The following is a 25,196-nucleotide window of genomic DNA, read 5'->3' on the forward strand; positions in this document are numbered from 1 at the left end:
ATGAATTCAGTTCTGAACATTTTGAATTTGGGGTACCTGAGACACCCACTTGGTGGCCAGAAAAATGGAAGTGAAACTTAGGGAAGAGGTGGATATATTGAGTTGGAATTTAAATAATGAAGTTTGAATCTGCGGTCGTGATGCAGAGTAATAGATGAAAGGCATGGGATTTCCAATGCCCAGCACAGTGCCTGGTGCATGGACACGGAAAGTGAATACGGTTGAAAATGAACGTGAGTGGGCAGGGTCCTGGAGACCAGTGCTCAGGCAGATCTGAGGAAGCGGAGCTGATGAAGGCTCAAGGAACCGTCAGACGGGTCGGGGCAGGTTAAAGGGCATGTTTCGGAGTTGTCAGGGAGGAGAGGACTCGAGGAAAGGGAGAGGGTACAGACAGACAGGACCAAAGCCTGTTCTTGGGTTCAGCAAGTGGGGGCCTGGTGACCAAGGCGTTTCCTCAGGGTGGTGAGGGTGAGGAGCTGAGCAGTGGAGGGAGCAGAGGCGCTCCTTGGAGAAGTGTGATAAAACGCTCTCATTGGAGTATAGCGGACTGGGAGGCTTTGGCTTTATTTTCCATCACACCCGTAATTTCTCTGAGATATATAGGAATATTGTACCCAATTACACCTGTCATTCATTATCAAATGAAATCACAATTTATAAATAAAAAGGGCAAGCTGTTCTTCAATTATGATAAATCAGAAATTTATTTGGTGCCTGTTAAGCTTTTAGTTACTAGACTAAAATTTAGCTGAAGGTACCAGGAGAGGGGCCGGGGGCAGGATGACTGGACATCGAGGTCCCGCGATGGACGGCTGGTTGCGAAGGTGCGCGGACACCGCCTCGGAAACGAGCTCCGAGGTAGGACCATTGTTGGGAATGGGCGTGCGGGGCTGGAGACCAAGCCTGGGAGCAGCGGGGCAGGACCGGCCCCGAAAAGGAAGGCGAGGGGCGGTGTTGCCGGGAGCCCCAGGGAGCGGGAGCAGCGCCCCGGACAGGCCGGCGAGGGCGTCTGCCCCGCACCTGCCCCTGGGCTGCAGGCCTCCGCTCCCGTGGGCGCTGGACTCACTGCTCGAAGGCCCAAGGCCATTCGGAAGCTGCTCCTCCGTGTTTTCACTCATTCCGAAAAATATACTATTGCTTCACAATATTTAATAAATCTGGGCAAAAGTGAATTTTACGGCCATTTAGGAGTTTTTACAAATGTATGTAATTAAGCTACGAAACATATAGTGGCTTTAACTTAAAAATCAGAATTCTCAATACAAGGTGTGACATAAATTGTCTTAAAAGAATCGTCAGGAGAGCCCTCCAGGGAGCTCCCCAGGGTGCGCCCACCAGGGCCCAGGGGTGAGAGTCTCAGCCATTCCTGCTCGCCAATGGCAGGGCAGGGCTCCCATCACAGCTGGCTTCCCATTGGCTCTGAGGTGTGGGCGGGGCCACCCATTCCTGCTGCAGTCACTAGCTCCACCCCCATTCCATGCAAATGAGGTCAAAACTCTGGTGAGCTCACGTGATTGGCCACGTGGTTGATGACACAATTGCCCCACCCCTTCAATGACGTCATTATCAACTCAAACTCTCACGAGAGTTTGCAGATGCTGGTGAGGGACCAGTCCACTGTGGCAGGAGTGGTGTCCAGGTAGGGGGCGCCTGCAGGATACCCCCACTCCCACCCCAGAGCCTCCAGTCCTGCTTTAGGTGGGGGCCCCAAAGGGCCTGTGAGGCCCGGCCCAGGGGTCCCATGCACCCTCTCATCCCATTGGCTGGTTGCACCGGCATGCAAATGAGGACGTGCGTCACTTCCGGAGGCAAATCGAGCGCCATTTTCTCTTTCTGGCCGAGCTGGGAGGAGGGGACAGGGTCGCGCGGGGGTGGGCGCGCGCCGAGGCGGGGGTCCCGCCGCGCGGGGCGGAGGCGGGCGCGGGCCCCGACGGGGCGGGGCGCGGCGAGAGGCGGCGGGGGACGCAGCGGCGCGCCGGGCGCCCAGCGGTAGGTACGCCCCCGGTCCGGCCCCGCGACGACGCCCCCGGCGGGTCCGCGCAGTCCCGGCGGCGGCCCCGCCCCGCCCCGCCCACACCCGCGGCGGCCTCGCGAATCCCGCGGCGTCCTGCGGCGGCGGGTTCGCGCCCCGAACGGTGCCGGGTCGTCCCTCCGTGTCACGTGGGCCGGGGTGGTCGCCGCGGGGCGTGGCCGGGTAGGGGGAGGGGCCGCGGGGCCGCGAGTGGGGCCCGGCGGGCGGGGGGCCGAGAGGGGCGCGGGGGCGCTGGGCCCGGGGGGCGGGCCGGGTGGGGCGAGCGGCGCCTGCGGGGCGCTCCCCGCGCGGCCCGGGCTTCCCCAGTTCGCCCGAGCGGCCCGAGTCACCGACTGGGCCGCGCCGCGCCCCCCGCTGCCGCGCGAAGGAAGCGCCGCCCGACCCGCGCCGACGGCCGGCCCCGGGCCCCTGGGCGCGCGCTGCGACGGGTGACTTACATGCACGTGTTGGCCTTCAGATTTCAAGTTCTCCGGTGCCGCTGCCGGCTGCGTGGACGTGGGTCGTTTGCAAAATTTCTGCCGACATTTGGCTGTGGAATGTCAGAAGTTGTAACTGCCAGTTCCAGCGGTGCGCAGTTGCGGAGCGGCACACCAAGTGTTTTAAGCATTTTCTTTGCATTTGAATGAGCGGCTTGCCTGAATGCCGTCAAAGCTCGCTGTGAAGGGAAGGTGCGCAGGTTTACCAAGTAACAGGGCTTGGAGTGCGGGTGGGCGCTGGTGCGGCGAGCGTGTGGGGCGGGGGGACCCCCGCAAACACAGGGGCGGGCGGCGCGCGCTCTTCTCTGGTTGGATCAAGTAATTTTGGATGACTTAGAGCTGCTCGGGAGAGCTGGCCGCGTAGTGCGCCCACTTCGTGTTTCGGTTGGAGGGGAGCTCTGCCGATCGCGGGTGCTTCCAGCGTGGGAGAGACAGGTCTGCGTTAGACAGCCGACCGGAGCTGCTGCGGAGGGTGGACGCACATGGGGGGACACGCTCAGTGCACTGAGAGGTGATAAGAGTGTGAGGGCTGGGTTTAGGGTTAAGGATCCACGATCGCTTATGCGGACGTGCCAAGACTTTCAGCTGAAGAAGTCCTGGGACACCTCTTTAATTTGAGCCCAGGTTTGCAACATGCTGTTGGTGAGCTTATGGTTGTAGTCACTTTGAGGAGCTAAGTCCCCAACATTGTGCGTGCCCTCCACTCTGCCATCGCACACCTGTTAGGGCGGTGTGTTTTGTATGAGGAAAGGGAAGTCTGATGACTTGCTGAAGGCCACAGGTCTGTTAAGGGATGTTCCTGCGTTTGGAATCCAGACCTTCTGAATATTTCATGTATGGCACACAAATATGTGTGTCTGTGTTTTTGGTGTTTTTTTTTTAAAGCCCCGTATTTCAATGCTTGGGACATTTCATTTAGATTTTTGGAATTAGAGCCATAGCAAACTCAGTGCAGATGTTCTTGTACAGATCAGTGGGCTTTTGGTAGGCCCATGTCTATCCCACCCATGAAATTAAAGATAATTTCCTGTGAACTGCAGTTGATAGATTAGTGTAGCTGCATTAGACTGCGGTTTCCTGATGTACATTTTTTACAGATGTACAGATTTAGCTGAGTACTAAAGATACATGGAGAACAGCATCATTAGAGGATCTATAAATGAAAACAGTTTTTTTCCTGGTTAGTCCACTGAGCATTTTGTATGGAATCTTGCATCTTGGAATGGATTAAGTATGGTATTTTGGGATGGAAAAAGTATGGTAAAACTCAGCTTCTTTTCCCCGCAGTGATTGGCAGCAGTAGACCAGGGCTCTTGAAAGGTTATGAAACTTTTATAATTTACCTATGTTTTATTTTTTGTTATCCTTAAACAGTTAGCAAACTGCTAAAAAGGGAAACTTTTTTTATGCTTGTTTTGGGGGAATCACAATAACAATGATGAGGGAATGGGGGCACTTAATATTTGAAAATAAAAATTTCCTATTCTCCAAATTTAAGAGAGGTGACTGACAATTCCTTGGTCCTGTTCCTAAGTCTTGAATAGGTAACTAGAGTCTGTTTAAAACTTGCCCAATCACAGCCTTATTTCTGTCCCCTCCTCCTGAGTCAGCCATTCTGCAGTAGCTTCCAGGAACCAGCCTATGAAATCAGCCAGTCCCAAAACTGCTTCTCGGCAAGTCCACCAATCCCTGTTGTCTGTGCTTCTCCCAACCCTGTAATAAGATCTGTGCTTGCTAGTAGGTAAGGCCAGACTTATTTGCAAACAATAAATTTGGCTTCTTTAGGATAGAGAGGGTAATGGGACTTTGAGGAAATGAAAGTCTGAGTAGAAATTTTTGTTGATCCTTGCTCTGGCTAAAGAAGGCAGTCTGGGCTGGAAAGTGGCCTTGTACATACTTTTTTAAGAAAGCCATCATGAGGCTCTTGACAGATGCTTTTGAAGGCTGGAACTCAATTCAATGCATTTTACTTATAATAATTTTATTACTTTTACTGAGTTCTAAAATACTAAGTGATCGTCTAAACCCTTCTCCTGAACCTGAGATACTCTTCATGTAGATAACTTGTCTGAAAACTTACCCATTCTGGATCAGCATCTCAAAAACTGTATTTCCTTATTACCCACCCCAAATTCCTCCTTACATTTTAACCCTCCCTGTCCCCCCAGCCCCTGTTAAGTTCCAGTCTCCCTTTTTGCCTTAATTTACCTTTTGCCATATATATTCAGACTTTTCCTTCTTTACCTCAATCATTTCTGATGCTGATCTGTTCACCTGGACCACCTTGGGCTCCACTTCTGCAGTCCTCCATAGCCATTCCATTTTGAACCTCCATAGCCCTTTCCACGTCTCATGATTCTTATGGTTTTATTTTACCCCTTTTGTTCATTTATTGTAAACATTTGCTATGTATTATGCTCTGTGATAGGCCCAGCCACGCAAATAAAATGTGATTACTGCCCTGAAGCTTAGTTCAATAGGGAACATATATAAATAGGTAATTACAACATAGTGAGGTGAGTGCAATGGGAGAAATGTATAAACTGGTTCCTCTGGGGATTCCTAAGAGGGGCACTGAATTTATCCTTGGGGAGGGTTAAAGGAGGGGTACAGAGTGGAACTGCTGACTCATAGAAATTGTCATTTAAAATCTTGGGGAGATACCGCCAAATTTCTCTGTAAACATGTAGAAATTACAGTTTTTCTACTTACCTTCACTACTAGTGGATATTGTCAATCTTTAAAAGTTACTGTTTTAATAATAAAAAATTGACAATCATTATTTTACCTGGTGTTTCTTTAACTCAAATTTAACTAACTGATTTTGTTTTTAGCTTTTATAGCTTACACATTAAAAAAACTTTTTTTGGCCTGGCCAGTGTTGCTCAGTGGTTGAGCATTTACCTGTAATCCAGGAGATTGAGGCTCGATTCCTGGTCAGGGCACATGCCCAGGCTGCGGGCTAGAGCCCCTCCCCTGTAGGGGACGTACAGGAAGCAGCTGACCAGTGACTCTCTCATCATTGATGTTTCTCTCCTTCTCCCTTCCTCTCTCTGAAATCAATAAGGACATATTTAAAAAACAAACAAAAAACCCCCGCTTTTTGGACATAATTGGAGATTTATGGGAAGTTGCAACTACAATCAAAGAACTTTTCCCCCTGAATCATTTGAAAGTAGGTTGCCAAACAAGATGCCATCCCATTACCCCACATATTGTGTATTTCCTACAAATAACATTTTCTTGCATACCCAGAACATAACCATCAAACCAGAAAATCAATACATTATTACCATTGAAGTTTTGCCAGTTCCAATAACATTTACAGTAAAAGAATTTAGATAGAATTGCATATTATATTTAGTTACCTAGTTTCTTTTCTATCTGGAACACTTCCTTAGTTTTCCTTCCATGACCCTTTTTTAGAATGTGTATAATTCATTGATTTTTAAATGAATTTACAGAGTTGTACAACCATCACCACAATCTACTATTAGAACATTTCTAGCATCCCTCCTCTCCCAAACCTAAACACTTGCAGTCAGTACCTCTTCCCACCCTGGCCAACCACTAACCTTCTATCTCTATAGATTAGTCTTTTCTGGAGGTTTCTTATAAGTGGGGTCAGACTTTATGAAGACCTCTGCATCCATCTTTCACTTAGCATCATGTTTTAGAGATTCATGTTGTATCATGTGTCAGTACCCAGTTACTTTTCATTGCCAAATGGTGTTCCGTTGTATGGATATACCACATTTGTTTATCCATTCACCATTTGATGGACGTGTATTGTTTCCACATTTCGGCTACTGTGAGTAGTGTTACCTTGTATTGGATACTTGAATGTTATAGGCTAGTTGTTTTTTACAATGTCTCTTTATTTGGGCTTGTCTGCCAGACTTCTGTGAGTTATTCTTTTTTCTTAGTTATTAAGTATTTTGTGGGTAGGTGGTTGGGAAGCATGTAAATATTCCATTTCTCATCAAGCTTTCAATTTATTTAATTATAACACCATGGACTTAAGTTTATATCGTAGTGGGTTATGTTTTAGTTATCATTGCTGTATACCAAACTACCCCAAAACTTTGTAGAATAAAACATTTTATTTAAAAAGCTCAATAATTCTTTGGGTCAGGAATTCAGGCAGGAGTTAAGTAAATGGCTATTTCTGTTCCACAATGTCTGAGCCTCAGTCTGGGAAGACTCAAAGGCTGGGGTTGACTTGATAGGGACCCTAGAGGCATCTTCACTTGCACATCTAGTGGCTGATGTGGAACATTTCCATGTATTCTCCACTGGATTAGTTTAGCTTCCTCACAACATCATGTCTGTATTCCAAACGTGATAGTCCTCAGAGAACAGGCAGCAGTGTGGCATTTTTATGGTCTAGCTTTGGAAGTCACATGGCATTAATTCTGCCATTCTATATTGGGTGAGGCAGCCATAAAGCTCTGCCCAGGTTCATGAGGTGGGGGCATAGACGCCCTTACTTTTTGGAAGGAGTGTCAGAATCCTATTAGAAGACGAGCACATGGGATGGGAGATATTGTTGCATTATCTTTGGAAAATTCAGTGCCACAGGCTGTAATCTCTTACTGTCATCATTTATTTATTTGCTGCCCAGATTGCCCCATATTTGGCTTGTGGGAACTTCTTCAAGCTGGCTTCGTTCGAGTCCTTTTGATATGTCTCACCATTCTTCGACCAACTTCCTTATTTCTGGCACAAGATGTTCTAGGAGAAGCTTGTCTTTTCCATGCTCCAGTCCTTGAATCAGCCATTTTCCCAAAGAACCCTGGTTCCTTTTAATGGAAAGTGGTATTTAGAAATTAAGATTTGGGCCCGAGGAGTGCTCACTGCTACTGGGCTGTGTAACTGCTTCTAGGCTTTTTTAGTGGGCAGAGCTATGGAAATCACACTCATTTATTTTTTTATGTATGTATTGAAAGCAGTAAGGTCACACCTCTGCCTTTTCAGTCAAGTATCACAGGGCTTATTTTAATTTTATGCCTTTTCAGATATTTTAAAAACAGGTTTATTGAGATGTAATTTGCATACCATATAATTCACCTATTTAGAGTGTACAATTCAGCGGCTTTTAGTGTACTTGCAGAGTTGTGCAACCATCATCACAGTTTTTGGACATTGTCATTATTCCAAAAAGAAATTGTTCCCCTCAGCTATCATCTCCCAGTTCTCCTCAGCCTCCCCTCAGCCATCATCTTCTCAGCCCTAGGCAGCCAGTGTTGTACCTGCTGCCTCTACATCTAATTCGTCTGCTCGGGACACTTCTTGTAAATGGAATCAGACCGTGTGATCCATGTGTCTGGCTTCTGTCACTGAGCATCACGTTCCCCAAGGCTCATCCACATGGTAGCTTGTGTGAGTGCTTCATTCTTTTCAGGGCCAAATAATATTCCATTCTATAAATGCTCCACATTTTACTTATCCATTCTTCAGTTGATGGATGTTTGGGTTATCTCTGCCTTTTGGCTATGAAGAATAGTGCCGCTATGAACATTCTGGTAAAGTTTTTGTTTGGATGCATGGCTTTCATTTCTCTCTGGTGGAATTGCCAGCTCATGTAGTGGCTCTGTGTTTAATCTTTTGAGGAACTGCCAGACTCTCCTCCAAAGTGGCTGTACATTTTACATTACTGCCAGTGACATAACATGCGATCAGTTTCCCTACATCCTTGCCAGCCCTTGTTCTTTTTCAAAATTACAGCCAACCTTGTAGACGTAAAGACATATCTCATTGTGGTTTCTATTTGCATTTCCACATGGCTAATGTTTAGCATCTTTTCATGTGCTTAATGGCCATTTGTATAGTAGCTACTTCTTCGGATCCTTTGCCCATTTTTAAGTTGAGTTATTGATTTTTTAATTATTGAGTTATCAAAGTTCTTTTCATATTCCAGGTATAAGTTCCTTATCAGAAATACCATTTGCAAAAATTTCTCCCATTTTGTGCATTCTCTCTTTACTTTTTGTGTGCTTTGCTTTGAAGTACAAAAGTTTTAAATCCAACTTACCTAGGTTTTTCTTTTGTTGCTGGTGTTTTTTGGTGTCATATCTAAGAATCCATTGCCAAATCCAAGGTAATGAAGATTAAATGCCTTTGTTTTTTTCTGAGAGTTTTAAAGTTTTAGCTCTTAGATGGAGGCGTATGATCTTTGGGTTGATTTTTGTGTATGATATAAGGAAAGGGTGCAGCTTCATTCTTTTGTGTGTATATAAATAACCAGCGTGATATGTTGAAAATTACTCTCAGTGTTTTACCAACCCTCTTACTTATTACAGTTTTGTTTTCTTTCCTTCTTAGGAAAATTTCAAAAATGTTTCAAATTCCTGTGGAAAATCTTGACAGCATCAGGAAGGTACGAAAAAAGGTGAAGGGCATTCTTGTGGATATAGGGCTTGACAGCTGCAAGGAGTTGCTGAAGGTAAGAGGACATCAGTAACAAATTAAGAGCAGACAGTGGTCCTGGAGATGCTAGGGTTGGCTTTTTGGAGCTGAGATTTGAACTGGAAGTTTTTGAAGAATGGGTACGATTCCTCAAGATGGAAATTGCTAATAATTGAAATGATTCCCTGAGAGCATCATTAGTTCTTATTTATGCCTTTCTGACTTAAATTGAGTTGTTTTAATCTGTTTTAAGTTTTTTTGTTTTTTTTTTAAATTTTTTTATTTTGTTTTAAACATATCTTTATTAATTTCAGAGAGAGGAAAGGAGGGGGAGAGAGAGAGAGAAACATCAATGATGAGAGAGTCATTGATTGAGCCCACAGCCCAGGCATGTGCCCTGACCGGGAATCGAACCCCGATCTCCTGGATCCTAGGTCGATGCTCAACCGCTGAGCCATGCCCGGCTGGGCAGCTGTTTCAAGTTTTTTTACTGTACACAAAGGACATTTTCAGATACCAGAAATAAAGCATAAAAGCATTCAGACACTGAGTATGTAAGCTGTTTTTAGTCATTAGTTTTAAAATACTGTTGACCCTTGAACAACAGAGGTTTCAACTTCACAGGTCCACTTGTACACAGTTTTTTGCAATAAATATATAGTCAGCCTTCTGGATCCCTGGGTTTTACATCTACGGGTTCAACCAACTGCAGATCAAAAACAGGATTTCTGATCTGTGGTTGGGGATCGTGGATGCTGGGGGCCAACGGTATGCATTGATCTAGGCTGTTCTAAAGAGGGGACTTGAGCATCTCAGATTTTGGTATTTGCAGGGGGTCCCAATCCCCTGTAGGGGCTCAGGGAAACTATGCTTTTGGGGCATTGAAAGTTAAAATGTAGGTTTTTGGCTATGGGTAGTGGGGTGGGGTGGGGGTTCGGTACCCCTAGCCCCTGTGTTGTTCAAGGGTTAACTGTGTATTTGTTTTTGATCTTTGAGGCAAATGTGTTGAATTATTTATTACTTTAGCAGAAGAAGACCCTAACTTGATTTCCCAGTATTGTTAGAGTAATCAATAAATGGGGATGCATACAAGATATGATAGGGTATTGTTTTTTATGACGTATAAATATAATCAATCTTACAAAAGTTTAAAAATTAAGGCCACAGTCACACTCTACTGATAAGTTGTATTATAACTTGAGAATATATGGATGGCACATCTAGTAAAGAAATAAAAATTGTTAAATAAGGCTTGCTGTTGTAGCCTTATAGCCAGCCATTGATATTCTATTCATAACTATGAAATACGGACCATGTCTGCTTTGAAATTTTTAAACTTGTGAAGAACTTAATTCAAAGTATTATTGGCCTATGAACAGTTCAGTTTCTTAATTTTCAAATCTCGGACTTTCAACCAGATTGATTTTATTTACTTAAAGGGCAGCCTGATGTGAGAGACTAATGGTCACCAGGATTCTCATTGATGGTCAGCAGGTAGACAGATGTGACTCCACAGGACCCCGAATGTGCTCTGCTCAGTCTTCACCACGAGAACCCTTCTGCCTAGGAAGCTACCCTCTCCCACTGTGTTGTGTTCTGCTACCTGCTCTGTTTTTCTTCAAAGCTCTCAAGTGCCTGAAGTGACTCACAGTCCCACACTTGAGTGTAAGCAGAGACCTCATTGTTTGGTTATCTGCTGTACTACCTGTGATCAGAGTTGTGTCTGGCACATAGACACTTAACAAATCTATATGTATTTTTAACAAACATTTTAAAAATGAATCAATGAAAGTAAAACCCAGGTAGGGAACTACTTTTAATAACAGGCTGACTGAAAGTCCATTTGGAAATAAAAGGATGGGAGAGATCCGGAAGAGGAACCTCTTATGTAGACGATTTCCCAGGAGCAGTCTTAAAATACAAGAACTCCCAGAGTTCTTTGCAGCTCTGTCTATAAGTCGTATTTTATGACTTTCATGAGGGAGAAAGCAGGGTAATTATTTGAATACAAGACTGAGAAGGTAGATGGTAGATACATAGTCTATTACTAATAGATAAGTGATATTTGCAGAGTATAAAAACAACAAGCTAAGAACACAAGTGTGTGTGTGGAGATTGAGGAAATTCCATTGATAATGTGGGAAGCCCCTATGGCAGTCTTGGGAGACCTATATTTGTATAAATAGATTAAAATTTTTTATCCTGTTGTTAAATCTTATCTACAAAAATAAATTGAAATATTGTTAATACCTTTCATTTATTTTCTAATAATAGTTTCTTCCTAGCTCTTTTATGCTGCTTCTGACAGTCTGGGAAGCATTCCTTCCTTTGAACTCTTTTCCCTCCTCTCCTGTGATACAACATTCCTGCTCTGCTTCCCTTCCCAGTGTTTTCTTGTGAAAAATTTAACCCTACAGAAATCTTGAAAGGATTATACAATGAAAACCCATCTATCTACCACTGAAATTCTACAGAATTAACATATGTATCTATCTCCACCCACTGTTCTTTTTTTAAATTGATTTTTAGAGAGAGGAAGGGAGAGGGAGAGAGAGAAACACCTATGTGAGTGCACAACATGGATTAGCTGACTCCTGCCCTCCCCTTACAGGGATCAAGCCCGCTACCTGGACTTGGTGCACTGGATGCCAATCAACCAACTGAGCCACACTGGCCAGGGCTGTTCTATCTTATTTTTTTATGCATTTCAAAGAAAGTTCCAGGCATCAGTACACTCTACCCTTACATTCTTTTAGCATACATGTCACTAACCAGAGTTTAGTCTTGGTTTGCCATTTTTTGGGGGAGGGGACTTTATATGCTGTGAAATGCACCTTAATTCTGTAAATGATGGTTTCAACATGCATTTACGCCTGTAATACAAGTCCCTGTGAAGACCTAGAACAAGCCCATCACTCCAGAAAGGTTCCTCAAGCCCTTTTCTAGTCAGTCCCTGCCCCCACCCCACTGGCTACCACTATTCTGAAATTTTTACTGCAGGTTAGATTATCCTGTTGTGCAGTTTTATGTAACAAATCATATCTACTCCATGGAAATCTCTGTGGTGCCGTCTGTGATTGGTCCTTTTTGTTGCCGAGTCGCTTCTTGTTACATGGATGATTAGCTGCTTGATCCTTTCTGCTGGTGGTGGGCACGAGGCTGCCCCAGGTTTGGGTTATTATGAATAAGATTCTTACAAATATTTTTACAAAAGTAGTTTTGTGAACATGTTTTGATTTCTCTTGGGAAATTATCTAGGTATACAAGTACAAGATTGTATGTTCAGTTTTATAGGAAGTGACTAGTCCTTTATCCAAACCAGTTGTGTGACTGCACTGTTAACAGTGTGAGGGTTAGCTGTGTTTTCGTAGGTCTGTTTTTCAGTGGAGGAAGTTCCTTATTCTCACTTTGCTAAAAGCAAAAAGTATGACTGGTTGTTGAATTTTGTCAAATGATTTTTCTGCATCCATTAAGATAACTTTTTAAATCTAATATGGTGAATTACATGGTTTGATTTAAAAAACAAAACTCTTAAACCATCTGTATTCCTCAGGGAAATTCCACTCGGTCCTTTCTATATGTTGGATCGATTTGCAATATTTTGTTTAAGGATTTTTACATTTGTGTCCATGAGGAGGGATATGGCCTGAAGTTTTCATTGACTGTAGTAGCTCATCTAGAGTTGGAGTTTCCTTTGTGGGATGGTTTTTAACTGTGACTTCGGTTTCTTCACTAGATACCAGGTTATCTAGTTTTTCTTGAGTGAGCTTTGGTAGCTTGTCTTCTTTTAAGGAATTTGTTCATTACAACTTAAGTTGTCAGCTTTATTGGCATGAAGTTGTTATGTTACTTCAGTACTTATAGGAGCCATAGTGATGGTCCGTCTTCATTCTGACACTGGTAATTCATGTCTCCTTTTTTTCTTCAGTCTGAACACAAGTTTATCAATTTTACTGATGTTTTCAAAGTAACAGGTTTTGGTTTCCTTGATTTTTCTCTGTTGTCTATTTCTATTCTACTTAAGTTTTAAAATTTGATCTCTTGCCCGGCCAGGTGTGGCTCAGCGGTTTAGCGTCGACCTAGGATCCAGGTGATCGCGGTTCGAGCCCCTGTTAGGGCACATGCCCCGGTTGCAGGCTCGATCCCCAGTTGGGGAAGTGCAAGAGGCAGCCGATCAATGACTCTCTCATCATTGATGTTTCTATCTCTCTCTTTCCCTCTCCTTTCCTCTCTCTGAAATCAATAAAGATATATTAAAAAAAAAATTTGATCTCTTAAGATGGCAGTTTAGATCACTGTTTTTTGTGTTTTTTTTTTTAATAAATATGTCTTTATTGATTTCAGAGAGAGGAAGAGGGAGGGAGAGAGAGAGAGAAACATCAGTGATGAGAGAGTCATTGATCTGCTGCCTCCTGTATGCCCCTCGCTGGGGATCGAACCCAAAACCCAGGCATGTGCCCTAACCAGCAGTTGAACCCCGATCTCCTGGATCCTATGTTGACGTTCAACCGCTGAGCCACACAGTCCGGGCTCTTTATTTTCTTAAGTATTTAGAGTCACAAATTCCCCTGAAGCACTGCTTTAACTCCATCCTACAACATCTGATTCATTGTTTCCATTTTCATTCAGTTTAAAATATTTCCTAATTTCCCTTGTGATTTCTTCTTTGATCCATGGATTATTTAGAAATGTGTTTAATTTGTAGAAATTTGGTTTTTTTTTCTAGGTATCTTTTTGTTATAGATTTATTTAATTTCGCTCTGGTCAGAGACCGTACTTTATAATTATCTCAGTGCTTTAAATATATTGAGACTTACTTTGCGGCTCAGCAGGAGGTCCCTCTTGGGAAACATCATGTGTTTTTGAAGAGAATTTGTTTTGCTTTTGGAGGTGGAGAGTTCTGTAACATCATTTTGTCAAGTTGGTTGGTGGTGGTCAGTCTTCACTGTCTTTCTGATTTTGTGGGCTTGTTCTACTTGAGAGAGCCGTGTTGAAGTCTCCAACTGTAATTTTGGATTTAATTATTTATCTTTTCAGTTCAATCAGCTTTGTTCATGTATTTTGAAACTCTTTAAAGGGCAACGTATTTAAGATTGTTAGGTTCTCCTGAAGAATAGATCCCACTATCGTCATGAGGTGACTCTATCCAGATTAACATTCTTTCTCCCGGGCTGAAGTCTCCTTTGTTTGATATCACTGTAGCTCCTCAGCTTTTTTTTTTTTGATTAGTGGTAGCATGACATACCTTTTTTCATTTTTTTACCTTTATTCTATGTCTTTATACTTATAGTGGGATTTTTGTGGAGAGCATATAGTTGGATCTTGTTTTTATACCCAGTGTGACAGTCTGTGAGTATTTTGTACAGGGGGAGGCAGACTATGGCCCCAAATATGAGCCAAATCTGGCTGTTTTGTAAATAAACTTTGTCAGAACACAGCCGTGCTTGTCAGTGTTTCCATAGTGTCTCTGGCTGCTCTGGTGCACAATGGTGGATGGGTGGCTGTGTCAGAGACTGCATAGCTGGCAGAGACTTCATAGTTATTACCTGCTCTTTACAGAAAAAGTTAGCAGCCCGTGTTACCTAATGTAATTATCAATAGGGTTGGGGTCAAATCTCCCATGCTGTTTGTTTTTACTTGTCTCTCCGTTCTTTGTTCCTTTTTTTCTTTTTCTGCTTTCTTTTGGATTGAATATTTTTTATAATTCCATTTTCATCTCCATTATTGGCTTACTAGCTCTGCTTTCATTTACCTTTCTCATATGAGACTGCTTGCGTCACCTGTGATGTAAGAGCAGTGTGCTTTCTTCTTCCAGCCTCGATGCTGTTGTCCTACATCGTACTTCTGTATGTTACAGAACTCACAACATAGTATTTCCAATTTAAATCCTGGTAATAATGTGTACTTTTCTCTAGTTCCGAATTGACTTGGTAAGCAGCGTATTAGCACAGGCATATTCAGAGACAGTGGTTATATTAACTATCTTTCTCTGGCTTAACTAATATTTTTTTAATGTATTAAAAAGACCTTTGCCCCAGCCAGGTGGCTCAGTTGGTTGGAGCATTGTCCCGTACACAAAAGGTTGCGGGTTTGATCCATCGGGGTGTATATGAGAGGCAACTGATTGATGTTTCTCTCTCACAACAATGCCTCTCTCTCTTTCTCTCCCTTCCTTACTCTCTAAGAAAATCAATTAAAAAACATCCTCGGGTGAGGATTAAAAATAAATGACCTTTATTTGTTATAAAACAGTAATATAAACTGTGAAAGAGAAAATACAGGTAATTATTTTTTTAGAAAATAAAATTTTAAATGCCACATTTCTACCTTCAGAAATTGCCATTCTTAACATCTTATTGTTTAGCCTTCCCTGTGCATGTGTGCAGTCTTTACACAGTGAGTGCATGTTGATCATGCTTTTATATTACTTTGCTTTTTTCTGTTACTTTCATGTTTCTGTGTCATTAAATAAATGTTCATCTTACCTATTACCCAGTTTATATTCAGATTTCTCCAGTTTCCCCCCCAAAATTTTTTTACACTTGGTTTTTTTGAACCACGACGCAGTCCAGACACCCCATCACATCCGTTACTAGGTTCCCAGTGACTCCGTCCCGTCCCCTTCCTCCTCCCCTCCTCTGCTGCCACGTTTGCCACACTCTCCCCGTCTACCTGGCCCTCCCCGTGGCCGATGCCTCACACACTCGGAACTCGTACTTCATACTCTCAGCACCTGAAATTCTCCTCCAAAGTCCTCACTCTGGTGGAAGGTGGTGTATGCTCCTGAGGTTTTTCTCTTCTAAAAATTATCTGTGGGGAATGTCATCTGTTTATTCTTATAAAACTATAATTTTAACTTGGATTATTCCGCAGGTTTCATACTTTATGGCTCTGTCACAATTTGCTCAGGGGCTGCATTTTCACTTCACTTTCCCATGTAGATTTCTTAGGTGCCAAGTATCCTGTCAGGCTCTGAGTAAATATTTCTTTCTTTGCTGGAATTGTATAATCATTTCCCTCTTTTTCTCCCTTTTTCAAAGGACCTTAAAGGCTTTGATCCTGGAGAGAAGTACTTTTATAACACATCATGGGGCGATATTTCTCTCTGGGAACCTTCTGGGAAGAAAGTGGTATGTATTTTTGTATTTGATTTTCCTGTTTCCTCAAGCTGAGGGTTACGGTCTGTTCAGTTCTGAGGGATGTCACCTGTACCAGGGCTGCTAATGGACGAATGGGGAGGAGGTGAGATGTGTGGCCTGCAAGTACTGCCTCCCAGCTTGGGGCTTCTCTTTTCCCTTTTTAAATAGTATCTTTCAAAGAGCAGAAGCTGCTTACGTCAGTGAAGCCTAGTTTATTATTTTCCCTTTTATGATTATTTCTGGTGTCACAGTTAAAACGTTTTCCCCCAGCCCAGAGACCTGTTCCACACTAACAGGTAATAATGTTTAGTTGTTAGTTCTGTTGGCTCTTTCATTGAGTGTAATTTTTGCTGAGTATCTTGCTTTTCAATACAGTATTTCATTGAATATAAGGCACCATTTTTGGGGTTCGATTCTGGTTAGGGCGTGTAACTCGGCCGCAGGCTGGATCCCCAGCCCTGGTCTCAGGGCGTATGGGGGAGGCAACCAATCGATGTGTCTCTCTCACATCTGTGTTTCTCTCTCTCCCCCCCCTGCCTCCCTCCCTCCCTCCCTTCCTCCCCCCCCCCCCAAAACCAATGGAAAAAATATCCTCGGGTGAGGATTTAAAAAAAAAAAGACACCATTTTTTAATGAACCCCTAATGAAACTAAAGTCATACTTCACTTGAACTGTGCACCAGAGAGCCATCAGTTGTAAAATATTTCCAGATTTCAGAGATCTTGAAGTCTCTCAAGTCTCTCAGAATCATTGAAATAATGGGGTTTTTAGCCCTGGGTTTATTATAGATCCTACCAGAAATGCCAGAACCTGGGGTTTGGCTAATTGCAGAGAAGTAGTGACATGTTGTTGAATGTGTTTGGTTGATTTCTCTGACCTGTGACCCAAGAGGACAAAGTGCATGAGTAGGAGAGAGATAGGTGACAGTCACAGAATGGGGACACTGTGTGGTGTGAGAGAGACTGATCATGAGAGCGCAGATCTGGGAAGGATCCGTGTAGCAAGGAGCAGTGTCCCCACATGGGACGATGTCTGCACAGCCCATGGTGGGACCTTGATGGAGTGTCCAGTCTGTCCAGGTCTCACCCTCCTCTTTTGTGGCACCAGGGCCAGGTATCCTGTGGTTCACGGCTCCAGAATCTAGAGACTCATGAGACCAGAGGGTGCACTCCTCTCCCATCATCACAGACCAGTGGTTTACTGCATTGCACTCCTCTGTTGGCCAGGATGGTTCAAGTGACTGTTCTTAGGCCCTAGGCTGGTTGAATTCCCCCTCGTGTGCCTTAAGGAGGAATTCCATGTTGTCAGCACTGTATTCTGTGGCCTGAAACTTACCTCAGGGTTATTTGTGGTGACTTCAGGACAGTCCCTTTTTACTTACTGTTTGTTACATAGTTTATTGGATACTTACACTTGCTAAGCATTGTCCATTTGGCTCTTACCTTCCCTAAGAATAGAAACGGGAAATAAAAGATAATAAGGATGGGTTTCACAATTTGCAAGTTAGGTTATTTGTAGAAAAATTGGAGAGGTTTTAGAATTTGGAGTAAAAACAACATTGGAGAAATAGGATGAAGCAGTTAATTCACAGTATAGGACTAAGTAATGAGATTTGTGGTTTTAGTGGATGGTTTGGAAACTGTTCACATGATGTGTTTGTATGAGCTAAGAATAAATTTGTAAATGTTTGAGAAGAAAAAGATGAATATTGTTTTGTGATGTGAAAATGACACGAAATTTGAATGAGTGTCTGTAGTTTTATTGGCACAAAGTCATGCTCATGGAAGTTCATGTCACCCGTGGGTCCTTTTCTCTTACCAGGCAGCACTGAGTTGTTGCCATCAAAGCTCTTGGGTGGCCCACAAAGCCTAAAATACTTACTCTCTGGCCCTTTAAGACAAATTATGCCCTGGCTTAGAACTCACATTATTCTGTGAGGGGTGATAGTGTTAAATTATCTAGCATGTTAGAAGAGAAAGAGTTATATACTTGTGAACGGTAGAGGGTGTAGCTTGCATCCGATAGCTTTATTAAATGATGCTTGGCTTTTTCTTTTAACAGAGATATCGAACAAAGCCGTACTGTTGTGGCCTCTGTAAATACTCCACAAAAGTGCTTACTTCATTCAAAAATCATTTACATCGCTACCACGAAGACGAAATTGACCAGGAGCTGGTGATCCCCTGCCCAAACTGTGTATTTTCCTCTCAGCCCAAAGTGGTGGGACGGCACTTCAGAATGTTTCATGCACCTGTTCGGAAAGTGCAGAACTACACCGTGAACATCTTGGGGGAGACTAAGTCGTCCAGGAGTGACGTCATCAGTTTTACGTGTTTAAAATGTAACTTTTCAAACACATTGTACTACAGCATGAAGAAGCACGTGCTGGTGGCCCATTTTCACCACCTAATTAACTCCTACTTTGGCCTGCGAACTGAGGAAATGGGTGAGCAACCCAAAACTGACGATCCCCCTTCTACGGAGAAAATGCCATCCTCTGACAAGTATTACTGTAAAAAGTGCAACGCCAATGCCAGCAGTCAGGATGCGCTGATGTATCATATTTTGACATCAGATATACACAGGGATTTGGAGAATAAGCTCAGGTCTGTGATTTCAGAGCATATTAGGAAGACTGGACTTTTGAAGCAAATGCATATTGCTCCCAAACCAGCTGCACACTTGACCATACCACCAGGCAGCAGCGCTCCAGGTGTCGCCGCCACGTCCCCTTGTTTTCATCTCGCCTTGCCACCAAACAGTCAAAGCCAGACCACAGTCCAGCCAGTTCAGGGCTCAGTCCAGCCAGTGACGGTGGCCTCGGGTACTTCTGGAAGCCTCACCCATTCTCCGCCTGCCTCTGCCCAGTCCCACGTGACTCTGGTCTCCAGTCCCCTGCCTGGGGGCCAGAGCAGCCTCACTGTGCCACCCTCAGGGCCGCAGCCTGTCTTCCTTTCTCATGGAGTCCCACTTCATCAGTCTGCAAACCCTCCTGTATTGCCCTTGAGTCAGCCAGTTGGACCTGTCAGTAAGTCTGCTGGAACTGGTGTCCTCCCCATAAACCAGACCATCCGCCCAGGGGTTTTACCTCTCAACCAGCCTGTTGGGCCCATAAGCCGACCAGTTGGGTCTGGAGTTCTTTCAGTAAACAGACCTGTTGGGTCCACCGTCCTTCCTGTCAGTCCCTCTGTCACCCCTGGTGTTCTTCAGGCAGTCTCTCCAGGGATGATTTCTGTGAGTCGGACTATCCCATCAGGTGTCCTTCCTGCAGGCCAAATGACCCCTGCTGGGGTTATTCCTTCAGGACAGACAGCAACTTCTGGGGTTCTCCCTGCTGGCCAGATGGTCCAATCTGGGGTTCTCCCCATTGGCCAGACAGCCCCGTCTGGGGTTCTTCCCCCTGGGCTCACAGTCCCATCACGGGCACTTCCTCCTGGCCAGACTGTCCCCCTACGGGTTCTCCCTGCAGGCCAGGTGGTTCCACCTGGGCTCCTTTCTCCCACCCAGACAGTCTCGTCAAGCATTCTCCCTGGGAACCAGGGTGTGAATTCTGGTGTGCTGCATCTCAGCCAGCCGGTCATGTCAGGAGTTCTTCCTGTGAGCCAGCCAGTGAGGCCTGGGGTCCTGCAACTTAATCAGTCTGTGAATACCAACATTCTGCCTGCCAATCAGCCAGTTAGACCTGGTGCTTCACAAAACACAACTTTCCTGACATCAGGCTCCATTCTCAGGCAGCTGATACCTACAGGGAAGCAGGTGAATGGCATTCCCACATACACGCTTGCCCCGGTATCTGTCACTTTGCCTGTGCCACCTGGAGGCGTTGCAGGTGTCACTGCACCCCAGGTGCCTATCCAGCTCCTGCAGTCAGGCACAGCCTCACAAATGGCCAGTCCTATGGCTGGCATGCCCTCTACCCCAGTGGTGGTGAATGCAGCTCCAAACGTATTCATTCAGCCTTCCTCCTCCGTAGCCGAGGCAAGCCCGGTGCTCAAACAGGCAAAGCAATGGAAAACCTGTCCCGTTTGCAATGAGCTCTTCCCTTCCAATGTCTACCAGGTCCATATGGAAGTGGCACATAAGCACAGTGAGTCCAAATCAGCTGAAAAGCTGGAGCCGGAAAAACTGGCTGCATGTGCACCATTTTTAAAGTGGATGAGAGAGAAGACAGTTCGGTGCCTCTCTTGTAAATGCTTGGTATCGGAAGAAGAGCTCATCCATCACCTGCTGATGCACGGCCTGGGGTGCCTGTTCTGTCCGCGCACTTTCCATGACATCAAAGGCCTTTCAGAGCACAGTAGGACCATGCACCTGGGGAAGAAGAAGGTACCTGTGGATTATAGTAACAAAGGTTTCCAACTGGATATTGATGCCAATGGCAACCTGCTGTTTCCCCATCTTGATTTCATTACCATGTTGCCAAAGGAAGAGTTGGGGGAGCGGGAAGTCTACTTGGCAATACTGTCTGGGATACACTCCAAGTCACTTGTGCCCGTGTATATTAAGGTGAGGCCTCAGATGGAGGGTGCACCTGGGGGCCCCAGCAAACAGGTGTTGACCTGCCCTTTTTGCTTTGGCACCTTTGTGACAACCGAGGCGTATGAACTCCATTTGAAGGACAGGCACCACATCACACCAACAGTCCACACGATTTTGAAATCCCCAGCTTTCAAGTGCATCCACTGCTGTGGGGTTTACACTGGAAACATGACCCTGGCGGCCATCGCCATCCACCTGCTGCGCTGCAGAAGTGCCCCGAAGGACAGCAGCTCGGACCTGCAAGTCCAGCCGAATTTCATTGAGAACAGTGAGCTACTTCTGGTCAATGGCGAGGTGCTGCACGACTCCAGCTGTTCTGTAAAGAGGAAGCTGCCTGATGGCCACTTTGGGGCAGAAGACCAGCGGGAAGGGGAGCAACGACCTCTGGCCATAAACACCGATGCGCCCCCGGCTCCAGAGAAGGTAACGAGTGTTGTGCCTCTTAAAAGACAAAGGAATGAAAGCAGGACGGAGGGACCCCTTGTTAATGATGACGCTCTTCAGATCTTAGCATTAAATCCCAAAAAATATGAAGACCGTTCTTATGAAGAAAAAAAGCAATTTCTTAAAGATTATTTCCACAAGAGACCATATCCTAGTAAAAAGGAAATAGAGCTGCTGTCCTCACTCTTGTGGGTGTGGAAAATTGATGTGGCTTCATTTTTTGGGAAAAGAAGATATATTTGCATGAAAGCAATAAAAAGTCACAAGCCTTCTGTCCTTTTAGGCTTTGATATGTCTGAACTTAAAAATGTTAAACACAGATTGAACTTTGAGTATGAACCACAAAACTTGTAAAAAAAAAAATAGGAAATTAGTACTTTTTTTCAATTGAGATTTAAAAAGAAGTTATTTTCTTCACTGTATGTTGAACTAATCAATTTCAGTGGTCTTTATGCTGCTCTTTAGATGTATTTCAGGTGCTCAGCAAGACTTCATATGAAGAAGTGATAGTTCTTTCAAGGTTATAATTCCCTGCAGTTGGGTTTTGTCACATTTTTAGTTTTTTTCCTCTGTTGAGTAAAGTAAATCTTTTGATATTTCGTGCACGGCTTGTTTTCCCAATAGTGTCAGGGTCCTATGATAATAACAAATCTACATGTTTGTTTTTTCATTTAAGGAAATTTCAGCTTGTTTCTGAATACTTAATTAACTGCAAATTAAAGCTTTGATCTCCCTCAGCTTCACATGTAGCTGCAAATGATGTGGTAAATGTTTAGAGAAGTGAGCACAGACCCTTGTGACGTGTGCGGCTCTAAGGATGCATGGCATTCACTACACTGATTTCTTTTGTAAGATATTTGCTCATTAGATTATAATTTTCATTTACCTTTTTTTAGGTTTTTCTTAGCCATTTTTGATCATAACTCACAGAAAACCAAATGTTTTCATTTGTTAAAAAAATACTGAACCTGAAGTCTGGTATTTTAGCTCATAGGTTGAGTTATTTTACAAATAAAGTAATTATTTTCAGTGTAGACTTCCCCCTTTTTGATATGGTGATGTCATTTTTCCATTCAAAGGTAAGACAATAAATCTTTAGTGCCTTTAGAATAAATATTGAAAATACACACACAGACTCTCCTACTGACCTAACTATTCATAAACCAGTGAAAGGGAAGGACCGTATTACTCAGGAATAAAACTTTTACCCCTGAGTGTGGATAATGAAATGTAAACATAGGTTTTCAGGGACAAGGGGAAGTCAGTAGACCAAGAGCTAAGTTCCATGGTTGGGCCATTAATTTTTGACAGTTTCCTAGAAGTCAGGGTATTGGTATTGGGGAGATGGGCGTTCTGTAACCCAGTGTCTGGCTAATGGGATGGGTATAGCGAACGGACTCCATTCTGTTACTGTTCTTTGGACAGTTAAACCTTGGGTTTTTTCACGTAACAACACAGAATAGAAGAACTTAAAGCACCAGAACCAGTAATGGAGACCAACCTTGAGTCATATTTATTGCTGGTGACATACAGCAGAGGGACCTGTCCAATATATTCAGAGGATATGACAGTCTCTGGGAAATAAGATAATGTTACTATATATGGATTTAAAATATATTTGCATGTAATTCCTATAATGTGCATTTTTGGGGCAATTGTGAAACTGGTCTGTGATTGTTGGTGTACTCTGTTGTAAATTCAAAAAGAGCTTGTTGAAGTTTATTTTTTTTTTTTTTTTACCTATTGTTTTCAGAGTGTCTATTTTGAATTAAAATTTGTTATACCACTATAAACAGAACTGTTTAATTCTTTTAACAGTTAAAACATCACTGTGACTCACAGGAATAATCTCAGAGTGGAAATAGACACCACATTTATTTTCTAAAAGAACATTACTTGTCATTGTGGAAATAAGGCAGCATAACCCAGAAGGCTGGCTGCTGACCAGGTTCACAAAATAGATGTGGCTAGGTATTCTTGACACGTCTGTACAGTGGCCACCAAACTGTCCAGAAGGAGTTTGCTCTCTGGAGGCTTTGCTCCTTAGTGCCCTGGTGGAGGAGGGCAGGTTGCTGTCTGTCTGATTTAACCCACCTTTTTTTTAGTCATGTGTATCAGGATTTCTGTTGGTATTTTGGGCCTGATAACTTGTTGGGGTGAGTGTCCTGTGCATTGCTGAACTGTAGCAGCATTCCTTCCTCTACCCTACCCTTTGCCCAGGGCTGACAACCAAAACTCATTGCCAAGGGTCCCTGGGGGGTGGGGGCAGGATCGGCCCTGAAGAGAATTGCTGTGATAAAGGAATTCTGACTTCCAATTGGATTTTAGCTGTAGTTCAACTTCTGATGCTGAGTCTTCTTATGTTAGGCTAGTTACTGGTTTTTAAACAATTTTTTAGGCTCACAAATTTAGGCGAAATTCTATATAAGCCAAGCTTCCAAAAGCACATGTGAGAGTTCTTGCACATGTAAAAAAAAAAAAAAATGAGTGTATAGCAGTGGGCAAAAGTAGGTTTACAGTTCTACGGAACGACAGGCAGGTTCTAATGATCACAACAGCTGTAAACTCAGGCACGACTGTAGACCTGCTTTTGCCCACCCCTGTGTTTATTATTTGGAAATGGAAAATTGAACTACAGATTAATAGTCAGTGGAGGTTTTAAAAACTGTCCTAAAAGATTATTAGAAATTGAGAAGGGAAGGAAACAGTTTTTTTTATATGATAGTCACAAAAAATTTTATACTTTAAAATATTTCTTTTCCTATGTAATGTCAGCCTTTTTTTTTTTTTTTTTAAATCACCCAAGGAGTGGGTATTTTTTTCCATTGCTTATTAGAGAGAGTGGAAGGGAGGGGGAGAAAAACATTAATGAGAGAGAGATCTCAACTAGTTGCCTTCCACACTCGCCTTGACCAGGAATCAAACCCATGACCCTCTGGTGCTCTAACCACTGGGAACGCTGGCCAGGGCAGCATCAGCTTTTAAAATACTGTATTTTTGAAGTCTATTCAGTTAAAATACTATCTTGGCTTCTCTGAATTAACTTACCTTTATTTGATGTTATTTTTAAATAAATAAAAACCACATCAGTTCACTTGTTAGCAGGGAATAAGTGAGAAGGCCAGAGACAGAGATTGGGGAGCACACACATTCAGTGTCTTGGGGGCAGATGTCACCGTGAGGAACACAGGCGGGACCAGGGCAGGCATGAAGCCAGGCAGACAAGTGCGCGTGGCCAGAATCTTGTATTGATACGGGTTCTCTAAATCCACCACGTTGTCAGTTTGCAAACATACAAATACCATCATTCACACAAATGATCTAGTTACACATTTTGAGAGGAAAAATATGTAATGCTGCTAGATAATAGCTAAGGTTAGTTTTCCACAGCTTTTTGAAGGAGGTGCCCCCCAAACTACTTTATCCCACTCATAAAATCATGCGCAGTATGGTTATTTATTTTTCTGATCCATCCATTGGTTGCCTCTTCTATGTGCCCTGATCGAGGATCAGCCCCTCAACCTTGGTGTATCAGGATGATACTCTAATCAGCTGAGCCACCCAGCCAGGGCTACGGTGGTTTATTTTTAAACAAAAAGTCTTTTCCAGAAGGGAAGCTTTTCCAATAAAAATTTAAAAATTATTAATGTTTAAATTATAAACCAAACTTCAGCAACCATATAGACATGTTTACTCTGCATAAACTAAGAGTGTGTGGTCATACTTTCAACTACAAATTCAGAACTAGTGGTCATGAATGAATATCTTTTTTCAGAACATAGTTTCTTGCATTTTGTAACCGTGATGGGGAGGAGACCGTGATGGACAAATGTACACAGCACATTCCCAGGAAACCTGGCCCAAAGACACTTTACTGCTTTAGTAAAAAATGTCAGCAGTATTAACTATATAGTGACTTTTTATAAAATAATTTTGCTGATAATCTTCGAGTCTGCACACAAATAGTGCTTTATTTTTAATGAGGAATGGGACATTAGCATAATCTCAAACTACCTTCCCTCATAGATACTAATTACAAAGGGAAATGGCGTAATTTATCAGTGGAGGAGCCGTGCAGGTGCCATCCCCGCCCTAGAATTCTACGCATCCCCCCTCAGCCCCTCGTGCCCCTGGAGCATGCGCCCGAGCCTGTCCTAC

The 25,196-nt window shown here is 43.6% G+C and overlaps 1 protein-coding gene across 5 annotated transcripts; it reads left to right on the plus strand.

Moving 5' to 3' along the window:
- The first annotated feature begins 1,948 nt into the window (after positions 1–1,948).
- On the plus strand, positions 1,949–21,409 carry ADNP2 (ADNP homeobox 2). Of its 5 annotated transcripts, none has more exons than XM_087818929.1 (5): positions 1,949–1,989; positions 2,490–2,700; positions 8,833–8,953; positions 15,957–16,046; positions 18,117–21,409. In XM_087818929.1, exons 2-5 carry the CDS (start codon positions 2,672–2,674, stop codon positions 21,390–21,392), a joined length of 3,516 nt encoding a protein of 1,171 aa, XP_087675055.1. In that variant the 5' UTR covers positions 1,949–1,989; positions 2,490–2,671; the 3' UTR covers positions 21,393–21,409. The 5 variants fall into 5 exon arrangements, with proteins under 5 accessions (XP_087675055.1, XP_087675058.1, XP_087675056.1 ...); XM_087818932.1 differs by having other exon boundaries at positions 8,833–8,887; XM_087818930.1 differs by having other exon boundaries at positions 1,969–1,993.
- The last annotated feature ends 3,787 nt before the right edge of the window (positions 21,410–25,196 follow it).

This window comes from Miniopterus natalensis, chromosome 7, assembly GCF_054644295.1.
Source record: "Miniopterus natalensis isolate mMinNat1 chromosome 7, mMinNat1.hap1, whole genome shotgun sequence".
In the NCBI taxonomy this organism is placed as follows: Eukaryota; Metazoa; Chordata; class Mammalia; order Chiroptera; family Miniopteridae; genus Miniopterus; species Miniopterus natalensis.